Raw genomic sequence first — 24,828 nt, 5'->3', positions numbered from 1 at the left:
CTATAATGTAGTATTTTCTATGCATTTAGGTTCCATAATTGCATTCAAGTGTTTTCTTCCTGTTTATTGTTTATTCCAAGCGATAAAAGTAGATGTCAGATGTCTGTGCCCAAAGCAACTGTTCATGCTAAATACATTCTGATCTCTTTGATGCTATTCTTTTTCGTTTTACGATTGTTACTACCCTTTCAAAGAAACAGTTGAAGGTGACAATGCCTCTTTCTAACTCGTTGATTATTCCTCTCCTCTCTGTTTTACTTGAATATATTTTCATAGTACAAAATCAGCACCTTTGGCCAAACCAAGACTCTGGCTCCTTATGACTCAAAGGTCATGGGTTCAATATATATATTCTGCTCTATTCATGAAAGTCCGTTACGTCATTTTCCCGTGTCTGGATCAAAATATCACATAATTTTGCGTGCCAAAATTTGACGTTGGCAATCGTGAAACATGAGGGAAAACGAGAAGTTACCCTCGTTAGCTTGGAACATTGTAAATTAGTCTCTTCTCTGGGCGTATTATACTGTTCATAGCGTCGCGTCTTATTCCCTGCTCTGTCTGGCGAGAGCGATTTTCCGCGGGGTATTGGTTTCACCTTCTCCTTTCTTTTGTTCGGAGTTCTCTTTGGGGAGTCTGGTTCTGGCCTCACGTCAATGGAGTCCCGGGGACGTTCATTTCGCTTAAACGTGACACAAATAACATGGCTTCTGGCATAATCTTAATGAAATGGACAGATGCACATAATACCAATGTACGGTTTCAGTACCTAGGTCCAGACAGTCTCCCCGTAGTGGTCCGTGTGCGGCCGCATCTAGGTCTTCTTGTGACAGTGCCTTCCCGTGACCATTGTTGTCAACACCGATGCATTATCGATACATGCCTGCCAAGTCTTTCGGCAATATCGCGGAAAAAACATCCACCTTCCCGTAGCCCTATTACACGGTCTCGTTCAAAATCAATAAATAAGCTGCTGATACTGCCTTCTTTGCCTCCATTAAGGTATGTTGACTCACACCTACCTGAAAACGTTATTAGCGGACGATGACTAACGCTCACGAAGTGTGCAGCGCGTATTTTAAGCAGACTTGCTTTGCAATGTCATAGTAGCGCTACTAGCACCAATCTTCGATGACTAGCGTGCAAATCTGAATAGGAGTCATCTTTCAGATGTGCAAACACGCCTCCCGAATTTCATTTATCTAGCACAATTCTTTTGTGTTGGAATTTCATTTTCAAATAGTGTGCAACAGCATCGCTTAAAAATTCACAGGTAACTTGTGTATTGCCAATCCCATAATACTAAACACTAGAACAATAGAACACTATCACATAGAAATTTTCACAAAATGTAAGAGATACTAAGTCTGTTCTTGAAGCATCGTACATTTTTTTTGGGGGGGGGGGGGGAAGACTAAAACTGCTGCAGGTACTACATTCCAATTAAATTCTCCGATTTACAAACAAATATTTACTATAGTTAACTTTTCTGCGGTTTATCTTTTACGTTACGCGGATGATCAGTTCTGCCTATGTACCAAGGCTTTTCTAGTGGACTGTTAAGCTGGCTTATTCGGTTAGGCATTGAACATGGCACATTATGCTCCTTTCCTCCTAGCCCTCAGCGCCTCCCCAAGTTTTTGTAACGTACCTACTAGTCTAACAACTTCTAGGATTGAAATCATTAAGCACAAACCTTGCAGCCTTTCATTGTACCATCTCTACAAGCACCCGTTTTAGCAAAGCGCGAAAACGCCAAATTTTTGCGAAACTTTACAAATTTGTCTCAATGCGAAACTATTTACCTACAAGAAAAATCACGAAATAACTGACGAAATGATGTGAAATTACTCTTGGATGCAAGAAGCATAATGAAATTGTGATTTTTAAAAGTGAAGTCTCATCTAATAAAGCAAATTCCCATCTTACGAGATCTTCCAACATCAGAATATCTTAAACTGTACACAGTGGTTTGGGATATAGTTGATAGTTTATGTAGAGCAGGTAAAGATATTGATAAAATTGCCATTCTTCTTTCCCTGAAATCAAAATATGGGAATTTTGTGGAAGCTTCAGGTTTCATGGATCCTAGTCGGTAATACTGATAGTGAGAGGTCATTTTCAACGTAATATAATATATTGTCTAACAAGAGAACAGCTCTGACTCCCAGTAATATGAAACTCATGGCATGTCTGTATTTTTCAGACAGATGTGTAAATTAAGTACCGTACGTAGGCTAGGTCCTACTTGTTAGTGACAGGATTTTTGTCAAATATCCTTGCTCTGATATAGGCCCTAATATGTTTGGAGCAGAAGTGTAATGCTAATGTTTCGTGTACATACATAAAGATAAAATGTTTCATATTTAGCGAAATTATTGACGAAATAAAATAAGAATAGCGAAAAATACACCGGAATAACGTTTTAAAAGTAACTAAATTAGGCAAAAAGTTTCACCATAAACACGTGCCTCTAACCATCTCTAGTTCATTGATGAGCCTTGTTTGGTATGGATCCCATACGGCTGCTCCATATTCCAGGACTGACCTCAGAGTGATTAATGCCCCAGTGCCTTCGCCTTGGAACTGCTGCACTTGATCACCCTCATCAGTAGTGGCGGCTAGCGCATAAGGTCATAGGGTCATGTGCCCTCCTAAAACATTAATATTTTAAATTTTACTTCTCAATACATTATGCACAGGAGGATGCAGATTTTAAGCTCATAAGGAAGGTGACTATTACTTCTAAACTGCGAAATCTGGCTTCAGAATATAGCGTATAAACTACAACCATACCAATGGCTGCTACATTAGACAGAACAATGATATTCCTGTGAAATCCAATGGCAACTGAGAGGTAAAAACGCGCAGGCTATGATCCAAAAATTTGCTATAGCTAAAGGGAGAAGGGTGGATCCGACATAGGAATTAATAAGGTAAACCTAGGTGTATTTTGGCATATTGTCTTTTATTGTTTATACTTACATTTGTAAATATGTACGAGTATTTTAGACTTACAGTATCCATGTCCCTATTTCTATAACTTAACCCTCCTACACAAAATTTCACGAGCAGCCACTGCTCATCACGAAGTGTGAGGATTATTATATCGAAAACAATAATTAACACAAAGTATAACAGTGCACTTTGGAGCGCGGCGAAAAGAACGGACAAAACTGCACAGCACCAACGTTTTAAGTATTCGTTCCCACTTTGCGTTGTGACGAGAGAACGTACGAGGGTACATCTCAATCCCGGGAGTAGGAGGGAGAGAAGAGCTTTGGTTAGCGCAGGCGCAACAATACTCGCCTAGCTGTTAAGAAGAGATTCAACGCGTATCCACTGCCTGGTGTTGGTAACAATCTCTCTCTCAGCTTTGACCGTAGCTATCTACTGCAACAGAGTTCTCGTGACACGTCCCAGCGAAGAAACAAATACGGTACATTAAATATTAATATTAAAGAGTACGGTACTAGATTTTTATATTTTCAAACTGTTACCACTGGTAACAGTGGATACTAGCACACTTCGCCACTGATCGTCAGCGTTTCGTACCTTTCTGGATATTACACAATCGTCCACAAACAATCTGCAGTCACTTCGAATTTCTCTCCGGATATCGTTGACAAAAGCCACAAACGTTTACTCTTTGCGTGCGATCTGTTAAAAATTCTCGGATCCACAGAACCACACTTATATCAGTGCTTGTTTCCGCCAGTTTTCGGATCAGGATGTCAGTTAAACAATATGTAACAACGATAACTCTAAAATCATTGTATTATAGTCTAAGATCGTCTGGTCTGCAAGTAGCCTAATATTTGCTGCAGGTCGGAGAGCAGCACCATTGTTAAATTGTCCGGGAACTTCTATTAAGAATGTTGTGTTTTTGTGTTTGTGTTATATATTGTTCTGTGGTTTTTCCATTTTGAATGTGCCTTTTTAAATTTGTTTATTTCGGTTAAGATAGCGGATCTCGTCACTTTGAAGTGACTGTAGTTCGTTGATTAAATACTTCGAAACCTGCTGATGTGAGTTTAATCATACAATCTAAAATAGTGGCGACCATGACAGGACTACGTTTTCAATATCGGTACCGTTACTTACGAAAAATTCAGGTTAATGCAACATGGATGGGTTAGTGCGACAGAGACAGAGAAAAGCTACTCAACGGCATTTACGAGGGCTTCAAATACACTGAAAGACTCGATATAAGCATCTGAAGTGGATAAAATTGCTGTACTTCTTTTAGTAGTATACTGGAAGAGAGAGCCACGGAATTTCAAGAATTGGGTGCTAAAATAATGAACTTGATGTTAGACGACGACGCTGGCCTAGATAATGAAATAGTGGGGACGGAAAATTACGGTACCGGTACCACAGTAAGTTCGTGGATATGAAGGTAAGAGCGTATCTGATGATTTCTCATACCGGTACGGTACCGGTAATGATTATGATGGAAGTGTCGTCAGTGCTAACCACCACAGCGAAAGGAAGTTTAAACTGCCCAAATTGGAATTAAGAACATTCGCAGGTGATTTAAAGGAATGGCTGCTCTTCTGGAGCCAGATTCAAAAGATTAAGATGTTGATGTCGCCTGAAAACGAATTCCACTATCTAATTCAATCCACATCACAAGGATCAAAAGCGGAGGGAAGTTGAGGAGTTTTCCTCCTACAGCAGAGAACTACCGTATTCAAAAGCAGCGTCTAGACTGAAATCAAGGTTCGGGAGGGAAGACCTGTTGAGGCGTATAAGCTAATTTTGTTTACCCATCAGTCAAAGGAATCGATAGTTTTGGCTTCACTATATGATAAACTACAATCTTATTTGAGAGCTCTTGAAACATTAGGTATCACTACAGAGAAGCATGACTCTATTAAAGGAAATAACATAGCACACCATGCACAAGGCATATAGCAGAGAAGCAGAAAGTGCTGAGGCAGAGAGGTTACTGTTGATCTTGCTTGAAACGAGGGCATGTAACTAGGAAATGCTGAGCATTGTTAAGATTTGTTAGTGGGAAACATCATGTGGCCTTACTGTGTGAAGAACTGAAATCTCATCATGACAAAACAACCAAGTCAGACTTTAGAAATGTAACATTAACAAATTTCTCCCACAATCCAAAAGTTTTCCTACAAATTCTGAGAGTGAAGATAGCATTTGATAGTCAGAAAGCTTGTGTAAGGGTTCTCATTGACTCAGGATCACAGAAGTCTTACGTCTTGAAAGATATTGCAGGAAAACATTAAGTATGTACCGGTACCTCACTGGGAAGCAACTCTAATCCATTCCTTGTTCTGGGGTATAAATATCGTACCAATAGTTGTAAAAATCATTGTTACAAGATAAGGTTAGCTAATACTGATGGAAGCTTTTCTTGTAATTTTATGGTTTTTAGATTAGTCTATTATATGCCAAAGGATTTCCTCAGTTGAAAATGGACCTTGAATGACAGAACTGAAGAAGAGAAACATTTCACTGGTGGATGTTGGCCACGCTGATGAGCCGACAGTTATCCTGATAGGAGCAATGTTGCAGGAAGGTTACTAACAGGTCGTCATGAAGAGTTGGCATCAGGACTTGTTTCACTTGAAACCTGCGTGGCTTGGACTGTAATGGGAAAAGTCCCCCAGAGCGAGATTAAGGGTCCTGACATCAATGAAGCTGATATTTGAGATCCGTGGAGGCTGAATTTGATTGGGATCACTGAAGCAGCAGAAAAGAAATAGTGATCTGAACAAGAATTTTTGACTAGGCAGCATTTTCTGGAAACTAAAAATCAATGAGCAGGGACGATGCGAAAGTAGTTTACCTTGGCTTGGACACCCACCTTTTCCCAACAATAAGGATCTTGCAATGAAAATGCTACAAAATCTTCAAAGAAGCTAGTCAGATAATCTCTTTAGAGAGTGTGATGATGACCTACAACAGTGGCTGAATGAAGGGATTATTGAGGAGGATCTTATAGAGGAAGCAATTAGGCCTAATATATATGGTATTTTCTACCACACAGACCTGTATTAAGAGACTAGCAGTACGACCCGGATCCGACCTGCGTTTCATGCTTCTGCTAAATCTCATAATCAATACTCTTTAAATCAATGCCTTGATAGCTGTCCTAACCTAATCGCATGTTGAGGTTTACGGAAAAGAGGTTTGAAGTAATAGCAGACATGTTTTCTCTGGTGGGATAAAGGCCAGTATTCAATAAAGATGTTTCGTCACTCCAAGGTAGTGTTTGGGATCACTTGCAGCCTGTTCTTTTTAGGATCGGTCATTGAGTACCATATTAGAACTTCTGATTTAGATGATGTTGGGGTGCAACAACTTATGAGAAGTTTCTATGTAGATAATCTGGTAACAAGTAAAGACTTTGAGGATGAGCTGTGACAGTTTGTTTCAGAAACTACCAAACTTATGACCAAAGGATGTTTTGAATTACGAGGGTGGGAGACGTTTTTGAGTGGAAAATATGGAGCTCCTTTTCGTGTTCTAGGAGTTGCATGGGACAAAGAAAGTGATACCCTGCAGCTTAACTGATTGTGGATTAAGATGGTTAGCATGAAGTCTGTCACAAAGAGGACAATAATACTGTCGATAGCCCACAGACTTTTCGACCCTGTACAAGTTGTCAGAAGACTGATTTGTCGCATCATGAGTCAAACATGCTGGCATCGGCACCTTAATGAGCATCCTACGAGAGTGTTACTGGATTCTAAATGGTCAAAAATCAGTAAGGTCTGTTATATGGGTATCTAGGTGTGTAATATGTCGAAGATATAACTTGGCTCAAGATTAGAAACAGTTGCCTTGATAAGATTAGAAACAGTTGCTGCACCACTTCCAGAACTCAGAATAAGAGATGCAGCTGTCTTTGAGGTAACCAGATTGATCAATCAATCAATCAATCAACCAATCGCTACTAATCTGCATTTAGGGCAGTCACCAGGGTTGGAAATTATTGAACATCTGCCTTGGTAAGTTATTCCAATTCCTAACCCCTCTTCCTATAAACAAATATTTGCCCCAGTTTGTCCTCTTGAATTCCAACTTTATCTCCATATTAACTGACAAACTTAAAGAATTTTTAAGATGGTTCAATGAACTCCATTTCAAGTCAGTTAATCTCTTTAGAGAGCATGATGATTTTCTACAACATGAAAACCTGTACTATCAACACAGACCATGTAATATTCAAATTGTTGTTCCAGATCTTCACCTACATTGCCAAGATTGAGTGCAATTCTGAAGTGCCTTATTCAGCACAACAATGTCAAGATTATCCTCCTCACTAGTGTATGACTACATCCTGTTCGTGTTGTTTATTGTACTCACTACCGGTATACCACTATGGAGCAAAAGTCGAGGGAAGAAGAAGGCACCTACAAAAGCAGACTATGTGTTTGCTGCTAGCAGTAAAGTGTCAATGTTTGCTATGATGCTTTCCATAGCACGTGGAACTCTAGGAGTACGGTCTGTCTTAGGTGAGTTGTTCATAATTATGTATTATTTCCCAAGGATCATAATGTTGGATGGTTCCCAAGTACGGTTCCAGATATATTAAAGTATGATATTTTAATTTTTTTTATATTTTTGAAGGACAAGCATTTAATCTTCCAGGTTTTTGTTTAAATTGTGCATTCTAGTTCCATGTTCTTCTGTAGTTTTTAGCATAATATGCAATTTTCTTCTCAGGATGTAAATCTTTCTATCTTTATATTTCATGTCCAGAAAAGGATGTACTGAAAATCTGTAACTGATGATCTGAAAGTCATTAATCTTACTAATAGTTTCCAAAATTTAGAAAATAATACAAATATTTAAAGTTGCTTTCCTTGATCACCTCAAATAAACAGAGAAATAACATTTAAAAAAAGTAAATGTTTCATTGTATTTAAAACTATTCAGATGATGATGATGATGATGATGATGATGATGACAATCGTTGAACCCTTGTTGTAAATGAACATTCTACAATGCTGTCTGTCCAGAACGTCTTGTTGTTCATAACAAATTCCAAACTCCGTTCTCTACTCTCGATGTCTTCCCTCAGTTGGTCTGTCCATCTTTTTCTTGGCCTCTCAACTGGTTTTCTTGCACGTTAGTCTTCTTTCCATATAAGAACATGGCATTGTTGTAGTCAGAGTAACATAATTGCTTTTTATTAACCATCAAATTCAAACAAAACTAGAGATATGCTATATACGTTCAAGCTATATTCATTACCGTTAATCGTAATGCACCATACAAAACAGACCAGGTAATTTTCAAAATTGTTTTAACATGCCCAAATGGTTTAAGTCTGGATGACCTTAGTCTTTCCTCCATAGATTCAATTAATCCTAGATTTGTTCAGATCTCTTTGTTCTATATTTGATTGAGTTTTGTCTTTTGGAGGACAGTTCTAAGAAACTTCATCTCACAAGCTTGAAGCTCTGATGTCGCTGTGCATGTTTCCAAGGAATATGTAAGAATCAGTGGCGTATGCTGTCTGACTCATTGGCTGAATGGTCAGCATACTGGCCTTCAGTTTAGAGGGTCCTGGGTTCGATTCCCGGCCCGGTTGGGGATTTTAACCTTCATTGGTTAATTCCAGTGGCCCGGGGGCTGGGTGTTTGTGCTGTCCCCAACATCTCTGCAACTCATACACCACACATAATACTATCCTCCGCCACGATAACACACAGTTACCTACACATGGCAGATGCCACCCACCCTCATCGGAGAGTCTACCCTACAAGGGCTGCACTCGGCTAGAAATAGCCACATGAAATTATTAGTGGTGTATGCTGGGATCAAGACCTGGTCTACCACTAGACTAAGTTACCCCTTTTCGATTGTTGGTTTATTGAACGTCAAGCCTTAAGCATTTTGAGCTGCAGCCAATAGCCAATGGAGTAGCCTGCTGTGTTGTCAAGGCTACTTCACAAGCTACTGCCCTGGCTTCTGCTACTGTCAATACTCAACACCTGATCAGTGGAGATGGTAGCCTAAGGTTTAGCAAATTAAAGTCCGGCTTTGTGGCTAAATGGATAGAATGCTTGCCTTTGGTCCGATGGCCCTGGTTCAATTTTTAGAATCAACCACCTCATACTCTTAATTCCCCAGGCTTGAGGACTGGGTGTTTGACATCTTCGCCATTCATTTTATCCTCACTAGGTCACCACCAAGCCTATACAAATGCCATGCACCATTATTATTATTATTATTATTATTATTATTATTATTATTATTATTATTATTATTATTATTATTAATAATAATAATAATAATAATAATAATAATAATAATAATAAATAGAAATGTTGAATTTTACAGCTGTCGTACCCATCGTTCACTGGTTAATTAGCTTCCTCGGGAGATCAGTGGTGGTGTCCAACCCATGATCATGGGTTCTATTCCAACCAACAAAAGAGAACACTAAACCTGAAAGATCGTATTTCATTTTAGCAGATCTACCTACAAAATGAAAACTACAGTATATTGCTCCTATAACAGCAGCCCTGCAGTGTCTTCCTACAAGGATGTAGAAGTAAACAGGAGTGAAATACCAGCACTCTGTTATCTACATAATTAAGTCAGAAGTATGAGGTGAGGAAGTATATACGATGAGTAATGCATGATTGATAGTTAGCAGTGGCGATCTGACGGACCGAAGCCCAGCACACCTATGTCCCCGGTCCCCACTCCTATCCGATATACAGCAGCAAGCTACACTAGGTGAGTCAAGGGGAGAGGGACAGTCTGGACTGCAATATCAGTCTCCAATGCCTTGCTCTCAGAAATACGTGCTACGTTTTTTTCTCACTGTTTTCAAGTTTTGTAAATGGAACAATGTGTCAGGTGCTTACATTTAATGTGTTTTAGACTTCCGTCATTCTCGGTTGAGGTTCGGGCTTCACTGATAGCCTCAGTATATGCAACTGGTAAGAATGGGGATAAGATGACTTGTATAGGGTGATTTTTGTTCTTTGAGGAAACTTCTTTTCGCACAGTAAGTTTTGCACAAGACTGTAGTAATTGGACCCTTTGGTTAATCTGTTCAGTACTTCTGGGACCACTGTGACATACTGGTCATCATGCTACCTAGATATCTGAATTAGTTTACTACTTCAAGCCTGTCTGTCATGCAGTTGTAAGTTGCATTCAGAATTCTTCCTGTTCATTTTCATTGCCACAGTTTTTGTTGTGCTCACTTTCATTATGTACTTTTCAAATTTAGTTTTCCACAAATTAAGTTTGCTTTGTACTCCCTCCTCCGGGTCATCCCATATTGCTACATCATCTGCAAACACCAAAGCCTGTAGTTCTCCATTTCCTGCTCCCTTTGGATCTTTGAGAATGGTATCGATAACTGCAATGAATAGAAGAGATGAGAGGGAACTTCCTTGTACTCCCTTGGTTGTGTCAAACCATTCAGAGTATCCATCTCCAATATGGACACCATTTCTGGTATACAACACTTGAATTTTGATGATGAGATACTCAGGTATTCTAAGTTTTCTGATACTCTTCCAAATTATTAATCTAGGGACATTATTGTATGCCTTTTCAAGGTCCATAAACACAATAAATAGGTCTTTTCCTCTTTTCCGATATTTTTCTGCTAGCATCCTCAAGGCAAATATCAAATCTCTTGTGCTCCTGCCAGCTCTAAACCCATGTCGTTCTTCTAAAATGAGTGCTAGAATTGTTCACACTCTGGCTTCAATGATCTCCATATTTTAAGTCCATGAGAAAGAAGAGTTATACCTCCTGTAATTTTCACTTTTTCTCTTATTCCCCTTCTAAAAGATAGAAACTACCACCTCATTTGTCCGATCTTCTGGCATTTGGTTATCATTCCACATTGCTCTAAGGACTCTGTACTAACATTGTATCCCATGTGTAACAGCAGCTTTAATTATATCAGCTGTAATTGCATTTTCTCCAGCAGACTTACCACTTTCCATGTTTAAGAAGAGCTCACTCAACTTCTGCCCATGTAATCAGAATGCTGTTATCTATTGTTCTTTTACTTTTGAGCCTGTCAAAATATTATTTCATTATGTTCCTTATGTCTCTCATATTGCAAACTATATTCTATATTCTTTCCTTTGTCACATCTTTTACTTTCCACAATTCCATGCAGCATTTTTGTGTTTCCTTTATTTTCATCTTCCAATTTAGAGCTGGATTCATCCCAACATATGTCTTTTTTATTCCCTGTAAAATTCCCTTTAACTTCCAATTTCCTGTACCAATATTATTTAGAAATTTCTTCCAATCTGCTGTTGTCTCTGTGGTCACTCTTATTCCTTTCATTAGACTTGGCTAAATTAGGACTTTCTTGGCCTTATTTGTCTTTGTTATTGCCACTTTTACTCTATCACTCTGCCATGGTATTTTTGTCTCCTTAACTCTGCTGCTTGTCCTCCCACATATTTTATCAGCACTGCTCACAAAGCTTGTCTTGAAATCATCCCATTCTTTCTTTCTTTCTTTCTTTCTTTCTTTCTTTCTTTCTTTCCATTACTCATATGTTCTTGATAACTTGGTTCTGATCTCCTCTTGGAACTGCTGTTTCATATCAAGATCTTTCAGTTTCCAGTCCTTTATTCTTGTTTGCATTCTCTTGGTTACATTAACAATAGCTTTAATTCCTCTTAGGTCAGTGACAAGTAGTTCCTTGTCACTATCAAGGCATTCACTTGGTATTATTTTAACATCTTGCACTCTTACTCTGCTTTGTCTATCAGTCACCACATAATCTATCACTGATCATTCCAGCTATATCTTGTGGCTGTCTTTTTTCTGAACCACGAATTCTTCACCACAAGTTAATTCCATGTGCATAAATCAACCAGGAGTTCTCCCTTATAATTTCCTTTGCCAAATCCATAGGGCCCTAATATTCTTTCATAACCTGTCCTACCAATTCCAACCTGGGCATTGAAATTCCCAATTATCATCAGGTCCTTTCCATCAATTATCTTCAGTTTTTCTAAGAATGTTTTTCTTCTTCACTGCAACCCTATTGGGTGCATAGACTAGAACAACAGTTAAGGTTTCTCCTTTTACACACACTTTCGCTTTGATTAGTCCATCATTGATGAATGTGACAACTGAGATACTATTGAGGTCTTTATGGAGGACAAAACCTACACACCATTCCTTGCTACTGATTTATTCCCACTCCAGTATAATTTATATCCATCTTCTAACACACTTGTATTCCAGCTTTTCCATTTGGTTTCACTTAGACCTAAGCTGTGAACATGTCTGTGTCATTAAATCCGTGATCTCATTGCATTTCCCTATTAGTTACAATGTTCAAATGATATTGAAACATATTAAGAATATTGGTGAACTTTGGTCTCTGGATGGATTGTAATGTTTTGACTTTATTTCTAATCCTCTTCCTCATTTTCTGTTTTAGAAGAATAAATTTTAGAGATTTATAGCTCCTTGCTAATGGTAGACTGAAAGTGACTACTATATCTGTCTTTGCCAGTAAACTTCAACACATTGAGGGACAGTGTCTAAAAGCATCCACCTGTAAATACTGAAGCAGTCTTTTTACAAAACAAGAAGTCAGCATTGTCTTTACAATATTTCTTGACAGAAGGAAACAGTTTATATATATTATAACTTGATGAGAATTGTTACAAGCAGTTATGGTTTGAGTTACACTAACATGTCATTATACAGTAAGTTCTTCAAGTTATTACCTCTCTAGAGGAATCCTAAGAGCTGCAGACTTCAGGCTGTTTGTCTGAATAACGATGGGCTCAGACGACATATTCCTTAGGTTTTTCTAGTCAGGATTTTTAAAATACCACTGTTTGCTAAGCATATTAGGAAATGTTGCCATTGATGCTTTCACGGCCCTTACTTATAGATATGATATAGGCCTTTGGGTGTATGCCGAGTCAAGAAAATAAGATTCTCGTGGGCAGTTGAGATTTTCTTCTGATGACGCAGAGCACAGTTCTCTGCAAAACTTAAAGAATTTCACCTTATTTTTTTGACACAGCATAAGCCCAAAAGCCTATATCATGTCAATATTAGGAAATTATTATTGAGCTAAAATATTTTGATTAACAGAAGTAGTCCATGTGCAGTTACCTGTCAGAGCCTCACAAAATAATATGTGGAGTTTCACAGCAATTTGTTCTGTTTCACTTCAAGCTCTACTTTTATTTAAAAAGAAACATGGTCAGATACTCCAGTGAAGTAAATCCAAGTCCCTTATAGAAAGATAAAAACACAAATAGCATAAACACAATCAAAGGTCACCATCAGAAGAGGGACCAACAGAAGAGGAGACAAAGACAAATATGAAATTACAAAAGGACAAGGGCAATCTATACATCTTCAAATAGATAGTTCTCTTTCCAAATCATAGTTCTTCTCTGTTCCCAACAAGCTCATTTCAGCTTGCCAGCCTCATAAGGAGGGTGGACTTCAACACATTGAGGGGTCATCTTAACAGATCTTCAGTCTCAATGTGGGAGTGTAGGATAAGAAGAAAGCCAGATAAACACTGGAGGGGCCATCTTAACAGATCTTCAGTCTCAATGTGAGAGTATAGGATTTAGAAGAAAACCAGATAAACACTGGAGGGGCCATCTTAACAGATGTCAGTTTGTATATGAGTGTGTAGGATAAGAAGAAAGCCAGATAAATACTGGAGGGGCCATCTTAACAGATCACAGTCTCTATATGAATGTGTAGGATAAGAAGAAAGCCAGATAAACACTGGAGGGGCCATCTTAACAGATCTTCAGTCTCAATGTGGGAGTGTAGGATGAGAAGAAAGCCAGATAAACACTGGAGGGGCCATCTTAACAGATCTTCAGTCTCAATGTGGGAGTGTAGGATACGAAGAAAGCCAGATAAACACTGGAGGGGTCATCTTAACAGATCTTCAGTCTCAATGTGGGAGTGTAGGATACGAAGAAAGCCAGATAAACACTGGAGGGGCCATCTTAACAGATCTTCAGTCTCAATGTGGGAGTGTAGGATGAGAAGAAAGCCAGATAAACACTGGAGGGGCCATCTTAACAGATCTTCAGTCTCAATGTGGGAGTGTAGGATAAGAAGAAAGCCAGATAAACACTGGAGGGGCCACCTTAACAGATCACAGTCTCTATATGAATGTGTAGGATAAGAAGAAAGTCAGATAAACACTGGAGGGGCCATCTTAACAGATCTTCAGTCTCAATGTGGGAGTGTAGGATAAGAAGAAAGCCAGATAAACACTGGAGGGGCCACCTTAACAGATCACAGTCTCTATATGAATGTGTAGGATAAGAAGAAAGCCAGATAAATACTGGAGGGGCCATCTTAACAGATCTTCAGTCTCAATGTGGGAGTGTAGGATAAGAAGAAAGCCAGATAAACACTGGAGGGGTCATCTTAACAGATCTTCAGTCTCAATGTGGGAGTGTAGGATGAGAAGAAAGTCAGATAAACACTGGAGGGGTCATCTTAACAGATCTTCAGTCTCAATGTGGGAGTGTAGGATAAGAAGAAAGCCAGATAAACACTGGAGGGGCCATCTTAACAGATCTTCAGTCTCAATGTGGGAGTGTAGGATGAGAAGAAAGCCAGATAAATACTGGAGGGGCCACCTTAACAGATCACAGTCTCTATATGAATGTGTAGAATAAGAAGAAAGTCAGATAAACACTGGAGGGGTCATCTTAACAGATCTTCAGTCTCAATGTGGGAGTGTAGGATACGAAGAAAGCCAGATAAACACTGGAGGGGCCATCTTAACAGATCACAGTCTCTATATGAATGTGTAGGATAAGAAGAAAGTCAGATAAATACTGGAGGGGCCACCTTAACAGATCACAGTCTCTATATGAATGTGTAGGATAAGAAGAAAGCCAGATAAATACTGGAGGGGCCATCTTAACAGATCTTCAGTCTCAATGTGGGAGTGTAGGATAAGAAGAAAGCCAGATAAACACTGGAGGGGTCATCTTAACAGATCACAGTCTCAATGTGGGAGTGTAGGATAAGAAGAAAGCCAGATAAACACTGGAGGGGTCATGTTAACAGATCTTCAGTCTCAATGTGGGAGTGTAGGATAAGAAGAAAGCCAGATAAACACTGGAGGGGTCATCTTAACAGATCTTCAGTCTCAATGTGGGAGTGTAGGATAAGAAGAAAGCCAGATAAACACTGGAGGGGTCATCTTAACAGATCTTCAGTCTCAATGTGGGAGTGTAGGATAAGAAGAAAGCCAGATAAACACTGGAGGGGTCATCTTAACAGATCTTCAGTCTCAATGTGGGAGTGTAGGATAAGAAGAAAGCCAGATAAACACTGGAGGGGCCATCTTAACAGATCTTCAGTCTCAATGTGGGAGTGTAGGATAAGAAGAAAGCCAGATAAATACTGGAAATGGGAAGATACAAAAATATAAAGATGAATACAGGTGGTAGAAGACCAGGGACCAAGGACAAGCAGAAGACCAGGATAGGAACCCAGTGGTTCAATATAGGAAGAAACAAACAGGTGATATATAAAGTCATTTATAGTAATACAGAAAGATGATTACAGTCACATAATAGGATAAACGCAACGATAGAAGAGGGAGCAACAGAAAGAGCAGACAAATAAAATGACCCATGTGAGTTACAGAAGTAGCTTGCTTGCCACAGAAAAAAAGAGTGAAGTCATTACTTTTCATTGTCAGTTATCATCACCACTATCTAATGTATATTTACATTGAATTCAATAAATTAATTCATTACTACGTGAACTGTGCTCTTCTTCCTCATATCTCATTTCTAGGTTTCTTCTGGGTTGGGTGATGTGTCAGGGCTCTCATCTTTGCCTGCTTTCCTCCGTTCTTCTCCGAAGACTGTCTGCATCTCTGCACCATTCTGTAATACTCTGTAAAACTGAGGTTTTCCATTGCTTTCAGAGTCTGCCTCCAGGTCTCTTTCCTTCCATCTTCTCACTGAAGATTCTTTTAGGTACTGGTAGTGGACATTAAACTTCATTATAGGCTATTAGTATGGTGAGGTCACCATTCTCAAAGGTATTTTATACATATTGCCAGGTATTTAAATGGGCTGCTCCACTGGAATCAGATGCCCTCTATAACTGCCGCACTAGGAATCACACACACAAAGATTGGGATGTCCCTTCTGTCATCTCTGCTGTATCAAAGTCCACTAATGTATAACATAGGAAAAAATACATACACACAACTTACGTGCTAATATGAAATATCATTGTTGCACCTCAAAATACAGCTATGTGGCCACACTGAGGGGAGAAATGCTGGTCTGCAGCAAATATCACTTAAAATGAAAATTCGTTCATATAGTTCATACAAGACTGAACCTTAGATGACAGAACCTTTCTGGTCAGAATTCTAAGCTAAAATATTATTACATCGCTTTTTTTTAGGCATAACAATGATATTCTGTTTATTTGATTTCTAACATCTCTTTCTGTCAGTACAGTATTTTTCTATCTTGATAAGGTTTAGTGCTTGTTTTACCTACTCTTGTTATATATCTTTTATAGGGTTTCCATCTGAACTCTACTACAGAGGGAGTGCAATGTGGGAAACTGTTTATGGGATGGTTCTCGCCTATCCAATTGTATGTTTCGTGTTTCTACCTGTGTACTACAGCCTGGGAATAACATCGGTTTACCAGGTATGTCATGCTATTCATATTTCTAGATTAATCAGGTTGAATTTAATTGTGAAAGAGATGCAATATCCTTAGAAGTAGGTTTTGGTATTGCCTACATAAAATTTTATTTTACAGTAGGTTTTAACTGTACATTTCTTCACTATATCCAAAAATGTAAAAGGGGTGCACAAAACATCTCATTTAATTTTGTTCTTGGACCTAAATTACTTGGGTATATCAACTTTCAAATTGTGTGCACAAATTCTTAAGTTCATGAAAATTATTGCAGTTTGTATTAATTTTTCTTATGTTAGTGGTTTAATGTTGCACTAACTTGTATGGTTTTGGTGATATTGGGATAGGAAAGTGCTAAGACTAGGAATGAAGTGCCTGAGGCCTTAATTAATGGGAAATCATGAAAGATCATCTTCAGGGGTATTGATGGTGGATTTAAATCCACCATCTCCCAAATACAAGCTCATAATTACACATCCTGCAACATGCTGCCACCTCACTCAGTAGTTAGTGTTGCAAATCATGCATGCTTGCTTGTAATAATGGAAGATTAAGAAAGGTTGATAATAGAACAGAAGCTGTGAGGTTATACTGCTATTACTGGAAACAAAGTGTGTTACAGTGACCCAGAACTAATTTTGTGTTCACATTGGTACATGGTGGGACCCATCTCCACAGATAATGTGGATATTGTTTCTCTCCTTTGAACATGAGCCTGTGTTAGGGAATGGTGACCGCATGATAAGTAGTCACACTCCTGAAAACACGGAAATTTATGACAAATATTTTTCAGCCTTCCTAATTTTATTATCCTGCATTAGTTTTGACCAACTGTGAAATCTCAGTTATAGATTAACAAAGTCAAAACTGAAAAGAACACATTGAAATCCTGCGAGTGGCTTCATCTCAAAGTTAGTCGATTAGCCAGTGCCAAGTTTCTCACCAATCTCTATTCTCATCTTGGTTTATTTCCATACAAGATGACAGTTTCTCTAGGCTTTCAGAGAGATAGTGGGCTTGAACCCCACAGTCGGCAGCCCCGAAAATAGATATATGTGGTTTCCCATTTTGACATCAGGCAAATGCTGGGTCTGTACCTTCACTAAGGCCATGGCCACTTCCCTCCCACTCCTATCCCACTGTCACCATAAGACCTATCTTTGTCAGTGCAATATAAAGCAGATTTTTTTAAAAAAATTAAAAATTAAATTAGGAAATCAAAGAAGAGGTTGTGTTACACAACACTTTGTTCTCCAGTGAAGCTCCCTTTCTTGGAGATCGTGTCACAAACATACAAAACTTTGATTTCTATGCAAAGGAATGTCCACAAATAAGGAACATGAAAGAAGCTTTCAGAGAAATAATTGAAGGTTGGTTCGTGATGTTTAGTCGTACGATCATTGGACCATTCCTTCTTTTTTAATACCATTGTCAAAATCACCTCCATACAGGCCATGAAGGCCCTTGGAGGAGTGGAAGGTAAAGGCTTCCACCATTGTTAACCGCAGCACGTGATGGGGTGGAGTGGTTAGCTCTACGCCCGGCCGCCTTTGCACCCAGGAATTAACCTGGTACTCATTTTTGGTGTAGGCTGAGTGAACCTCAGGGCCATATGCACCTCCGGAAGTGGAAATCTCGTTTCTTAAATTTTATGACTTTCTGACGGGGATTCGAACCCACATCCTTCCGGGCGAACCGAGCACACCTTTACCGCCTTGGCCAGGCAGCCCCTTTTAATACCACTGTAGTCAGTGAATACTACTTAACCATGCTTCCTAACCATTTCTCTTCTGAATGTTCTGGAGATGGATGAAGGTGGCTACCCCCTATAGCCTAGACATTAAACCAAGTGACTTCTTCCTTCGAAATATTGTCATAGAAAGAGTACCACAAAGAACACAAAAATATGCTTCAAATCAACGCTGTCATTTTTGAAGGTTTGTGTTGGAAAGCTATCACCAACATAAGGGTGAATCTTTTTTGGAGCTGTGAGGCAAGACAGCAGACATATGCAATGCTTTATCTATTAAGGACATTTTTCTGTGCTGTTATGGTATCAGTTTTGTCCAAATTAAATATATAATTCATCATATGAGAGGAATGACATTTCAAGTGATACCTTGTACATGTTAATACTACCTCTAAGTTTTCCTAATTTTATTCTACATTGAATAACTTATTATAGAAAAGGTTCAAATAAAATGTTCCATGAAGTCTATAATATTTGAACCTCTTTTTCTTTCAGTATCTTGACATGCGGTTCAAATCACGATTGGTGCGATGCCTTGCCTCCTTCACGTATGTTATCAGAAGCCTGTTAAACCTTGGAGTCACAGTATTCACGCCATGTGTTGCCCTCAAAACAGTGATTGGTCTGCCATATTGGGTGTCAATTATTGCCATTACTAGCATCAGTGTATTTTTTACTCTCCTGGTAAGTTACCTGGAAATAATTCTGGAGTTTACATTGCCATTCTCACTTTTATATTAGCTGTTCTGTATCTGTCATTGGTGGGTTAGTTTTTGTAATTCCAGTTGTAATTTCATTTAGTGAAAATGAGTGGCAGCAGAAGAGTCAGGGTACACCTTTGCTAACAATAGTCGGTCAGTGTAATAATGTTGTTGTTCAGTCTTAAGGGCTTGAAACATCGTAGGTCATACCATTTTGCTTTCATCCAACTGATCAGTATTAGGTCATTCCAGGTCTAGCCCTTTTATGATTTATTTTGGCCCCTTTCTCTGCATGATTGTTCCTTCATTATTATTTCCTCAGTTTGAAGTTATTTTCATTACTATTATTACCAATAAGGGTTAATTACCAAGCAGTTTTGCAACTTATGAAAGCAGTTATGGAAACAATGGCCACCATTGCCAGTTGAAATGAAATGAAATTAAATGGCATATGGCTTTTAGTGCGGGAATGTCTGAGGACAAGTTTGGCTCTCCAGATGCAGCTCTTTTGATTTGACGCCCGCAGGCGACCTGCATGTCATGATGAGGATGAAATGATGATGAAGACGACACATACACCCAGTCCCCGTGCCAGCGAAATTAACCAATTATGGTTAAAATTCCCAACCCTGCTGGAAATCGAACCCAGGACCCCTGTGACCAAAGGCCAGCACGCTAACCATTTAGCCATGGAGCCGGACATTGCCAGTTAGTTTGTTACCAAGACGACTGAACAATATTTGCATTTATAACTCCAGGCTTCTTCAATCTGTCAAAATTAATTCAGTATAACATAAATTTACAAAATACATGAAAAATATACCATTAATTAAAAACAGAATGATACGTTTCAATCTTGAATAAACATCGGATTCTATCAAATCAGACTTCTAATTTTTAAACAATTAATGATTATAACAATATTTGGCTATGCTTGTCATCGATGGATTTAGAAATTTGTGAAGATCTCCATTATTATAGCTCATAGGGTGAAAATGGAGAATGCTCGACTGGATGCTGAGATTAGTAAAAGGATTCAAGCTGGAAGTTGTTTCTATCATAGTGTAAGAAATATGTTATGGGACAAAGATGTGCCAGTGGAAGCAAAGGATACTATGTACAAGATGTATTACGTACCCATAACAACTTACGGAGCAGAAACTTGGACAATGACAAAGAAGGATGAGAGTCGAATACAGGCAGCCGAAATGAAATTCTTGAGGAGTATGATACAGAAGAGTAGAAGAGACAAAATAAGGAATGAGAAAATCCGGGAAGAAATTGGAGTGGAAAAAATGAATGATAGAATAGAGAAGAGCCGACTAAGATGGTTTGGACACATAAAGCGAATGAGCGACGAGAGAATGCCAAAAAAGGTGATGGAAATGCAAATCCAAGGAAGGAGAGGCCGTGGACGACCACGATTGAGATGGAAGGATACCATCCAATGCAGCATTATAGAAAGAAACCTGGACTGGGACACAGTGTTGGAGGAGGAGTGGTGGAAAGACCGAAGAAAGTGGAGAGGAACCATATTTGCCCCTACCCGGCTACAGCTGGATAAAGGGAAATGATGATGATGATGATGATGATGAGGGTGAAAATATGGATGATTGGAACTAGGTTTTTTTAAAAAAATTTTTTGTTTACAGTTTTTGGTTTGCACACTTTTAGATAGAACAAACATTTTCAGACACAATTGGAAGTTTGTGAAAAACATGATTGAAGCTGGAATTTTCATTTTCGCTTTCGTTGGCGAGTTATGAACGAAAAACCATCAGAAAACTTGTATTGGGATATGGCAATCCAACGTGCTGTCACCAAGATTATATGCATAGAGTCACTGTCGCTAGGCAAATTACATAAGGTAGGTAGAGAACACAATTCAAGGAGCCATTTTACATCCATGGTGTAGGAAGCTGTTTTTGGTCTTATATAATGTGAGGGTATATGACGCTGTTCATGGTGATTCGTCCGTCAGGTGGGGACGTAAAGTCTTGAGCTATTCAAGAAGAATGGGCTATGTTCCGGCGCCGGGTTTCATCCTCTTCATCCTCTTCATTCTTACTATCATATATCATGTCATTCATTTCATCTCATTAACTCATCTGATTAGGTTGATGTCATGAAAGATATCCGGTTGTAAAAACTTGCTATGAAGATTCATCTCACTTCATACCCAAACCGCGTAGAGAAAGGGGACAAGGGTTGGACATGTATACATTTAGAGGAAATAACAAGGAATAATACATATATCAGTCATGATGCCATTTTAAGTCCGTGGAAGCCATTTTCCTTTGGGTCATGATGTCTGTCTGTCTCTCTCTCTGTCTGTCTGTGTGCATGTGTATGATACCCATCCAAATTTGCAGTAAACAAAGATCTGAAATGTTTGTCATAGGTGGGCACAGGTTTTCACCTAAGACGCATGTCTGTGCCCAAGAGCAATTCTTGCACCAAGACATGAAGCTGTCAACATCATCAATAAGCAACACTCACAAGAATTATCTGGTTACCATGTTTTCTTTCAGCTAACTCAATCTCATATTTTATTATTTCATTTAGAGAAAACATAGGCTATAGTAAATAAGATTAGATTAAAATAAACACGCACAGATCTGAAATATTTAACATTAGTGGCCACAGCATTTCACCAATTATGCATGGCTATGTCAAAGAGCAATTCTTGCTCCAAGAAGTGAAGCTTCAGCGCCATCAACAAGCAACTTTTACAAGAATTATCTGATGTTCTACAAAGTTACAAGTCTATCAACTACACGGCAGAGCTTTTGAAAGACTTGGTCACCTGGAGTACCCTCGAACATCTTAGAGCGGACGATTGTGGCAACGATTATCCTTCTTAAGAATAAGAATCCTGCCCTTTGCAATGAACACGACTCTGAAACTGATGACTAATATTATTGAAGCCATTCTCATGATTGGACATGCCGCGAGCAAAGTAATCAACCCTCTACCCTTCAAGCCTTTGAAATGTGGCACCGGCATAAGACTATCACAGGGTTGCTGACTGGGTACTACCCACAGAGACATCTTCAAATGTTACAAACTAACCTTTAATTACTAAGCAAGAAGGATAAGAGAGAAGAAAAATTTTAAATAAGATGATCTGAATGAGAACCTTTTTTGTAAACACAGATTTAGTGAAAGAAATGCTAAACTTTGGCAAAGTAACACTCCTATACAAATTAACAACAAAAAAATTTCAGATCATGTATTGATACATCACTCACTATATCATTCGGTTCATTTGAATTCTGTTCAATTTACATAATTATTTATTATGAGGCACTCCTCACACCATCATTTGTTAGGAATTCACCAGCCTAAATTACCAAATTAATGTTTCTAATTTGTCAACTCTGACTCTGAGATATCAACAACCTGATTCATGAATTCAAAATCTCCTCCAAACACATCACTTAATTTTATTCCTATTACATCTCATTTTCATTTGCCAACATTACTTTACTCCACTACTTCCATTTTTATAAATCAATTCGGTTTCCATCATATCTAGTTAACACCACATTTCAAAAATAATAATAATAAAATATTAATGGAATTGTCCATCAATACATTCAATTAGTTTGTCAGAGTAACCTTTGAAATCCAAAACATAAAACCCAAAAAACTTCATCCATTTACTCCTGAATCAATTAATCTGTATTCACTTTCCATACTTTCAAATTATTCAGTTATTAAGTTATGAAACTTGTAATTATAATTCTTAAATCATTTACTTTATTACAATATTCCATCATGAAATTATGAAGCTGTATGAAATCATTAAATCCAACATTCGTTGTATAATTCGTGAACTCCTCGTTTTATTAAATTAAATTTATTAAATTATTATTATTCATTAAATTTGAGGTTATCACATCATTAAAGTTGTTACCTCTGAAATTGTTAAAAATTATTCAATTATATTTGTAAAATCAAATAATTACTAAATCCACATATTTTTTAAAATCATATAATTATTTGTTTTTAATAATTTATGAAATCATTCCTAATATTATTTAAGTCCAAAATCTATCTAACTCATTCTTTCCTATAACATCCTCCACTCCTATATATGCAAATAATACGGAACGCGACCGAATCGACAGTAACCCCTGACACGAATAAATTAACTTACTACTCTGATTCATTATTAAACAAAAATATCTCGCACATGCATAATCAGCTGTTTCCGTAGTACGTAAAATATATTCCAACTCTGTAGCAAAGAGCCTATACTAATATTATAAACCACAAACTTATTCTACACTGATTCTATGACAATAGGACAAAACCACATTGTCGCAATAAATCAACCATAAGTGAATTGAATTCACACATTGACAAGAAATTATGCAACTGCAAACCAGAATTTGCATTGCCCAACACATGGTAAAACATATAATACAATGAAGCAAATACAACATCAGTCAAATAAATAATCACAGGGAAAAATCCTGATCATTGATCTGGCCGGGTATCAAACTTCGAACCTCAGCTCCGCATCATTACCGTGACCTATCATTCTCTACATCACAATGAACTGTCTCGAAGTATATCTATCATTGTTAATCTCAATGTGCTGTCCTAAATTCCTCAAGCCGAACTATATTATGAATGACATTAACTCTTTTATTTTAAGACCCTAACAACGCTGTTTGGACTCCTCTAATACACATATCCAGCCAGCACGGGCGACTGTCTTATCTCGTGCGCCTCTCATCTGTTTATTTCACTAACACGGCCAGCTACTCTCATCACCAAATTAATATCTCTCTCTCTCCGCTTTAATGAACTCATATGTTTTCTCAAATCATCTTTCGTATTACTGCTTCTCTGAGCGAACAATAACCACCATTTATAAGCATTCAACACTTTCAATACACATCGTTTGCTCCATTTATCACGTGTTTAATTCCACATTCCTCGCAACTTTCATCATATTAAGAAACACAAATATCACTTGACTGGTACTGATTCCCATATTACTGCACCTCATTGGTTCGTCTCCTGCTACTGGCATTTGTGTCTTAAAGGATCTACTTCGAAACTAGACTCGCTAAATCTCGGATAAACTCTATATGAAGAATATCTATTCCCTACAGCACATTTCGTCAACTAGTTAAAACACATGTTACTTACTGATGAAATAAGCTCTAAAATTTCACTGTAATGTGCCTGGATGGCCAAGGTTCGTATTTTCTCGGTCAATGAAATTTCTCTCGATGATCTTGATATCATGCAGCATGCTATACTGATCTATTTAATTCCCATGACTACAAAATTATACTGATTGCCTCCTATATTACTTCAAATATTCACACACACGCTGATACCTTTATCAGAGGATCACGCACTAAAGAAAACCATATTTCACACACGTATTTTATCACTATAGAAGATCATATTTATACACCTATTATATTATTTAAGAAGATCATATTCAACACACATCTATTATTTTATTATTTAAGAAGATCATATTCAACACACGCCTATTATCTCATTATTTAAGATCATATTCAACACACGCCTATTATTTACATATTCACTCCCCAGGCATCAGTATGAAAGTTACGCCCTATAACTCTAACTATCCTTGCTACAGTGAAAATAAAAAAATAAAATGAACATCATGCATGAAATTATTTATAGGTTAACAGCTAATCGTGCACAAGCCAGATATAGT

At 38.1% G+C, this 24,828-nt stretch overlaps 1 protein-coding gene across 3 annotated transcripts in view; it reads left to right on the top strand.

Annotated features, from left to right (window-relative positions):
- The window catches only part of LOC136877429 (sodium-coupled monocarboxylate transporter 2), a 426,077-nt gene that overhangs the window by 316,010 nt on the left and 85,239 nt on the right, over positions 1–24,828 (top strand). For all 3 annotated transcript variants that reach the window (XM_067151480.2, XM_067151461.2, XM_067151471.2), the window contains 3 exons: positions 7,215–7,487; positions 16,537–16,670; positions 18,910–19,098. In XM_067151480.2, coding sequence (XP_067007581.1) covers positions 7,274–7,487; positions 16,537–16,670; positions 18,910–19,098 — 537 coding nt within the window. In that variant the 5' untranslated portion in view covers positions 7,215–7,273. The remainder of the gene's footprint in view (positions 1–7,214; positions 7,488–16,536; positions 16,671–18,909; positions 19,099–24,828) is intronic.

The sequence above is a fragment of the Anabrus simplex genome, chromosome 1 (assembly GCF_040414725.1).
Source record: "Anabrus simplex isolate iqAnaSimp1 chromosome 1, ASM4041472v1, whole genome shotgun sequence".
In the NCBI taxonomy this organism is placed as follows: Eukaryota; Metazoa; Arthropoda; class Insecta; order Orthoptera; family Tettigoniidae; genus Anabrus; species Anabrus simplex.
The sequence above is the reverse complement of the archived record's forward strand: the minus strand, read 5'-3'. Positions and strand labels throughout refer to the sequence as shown.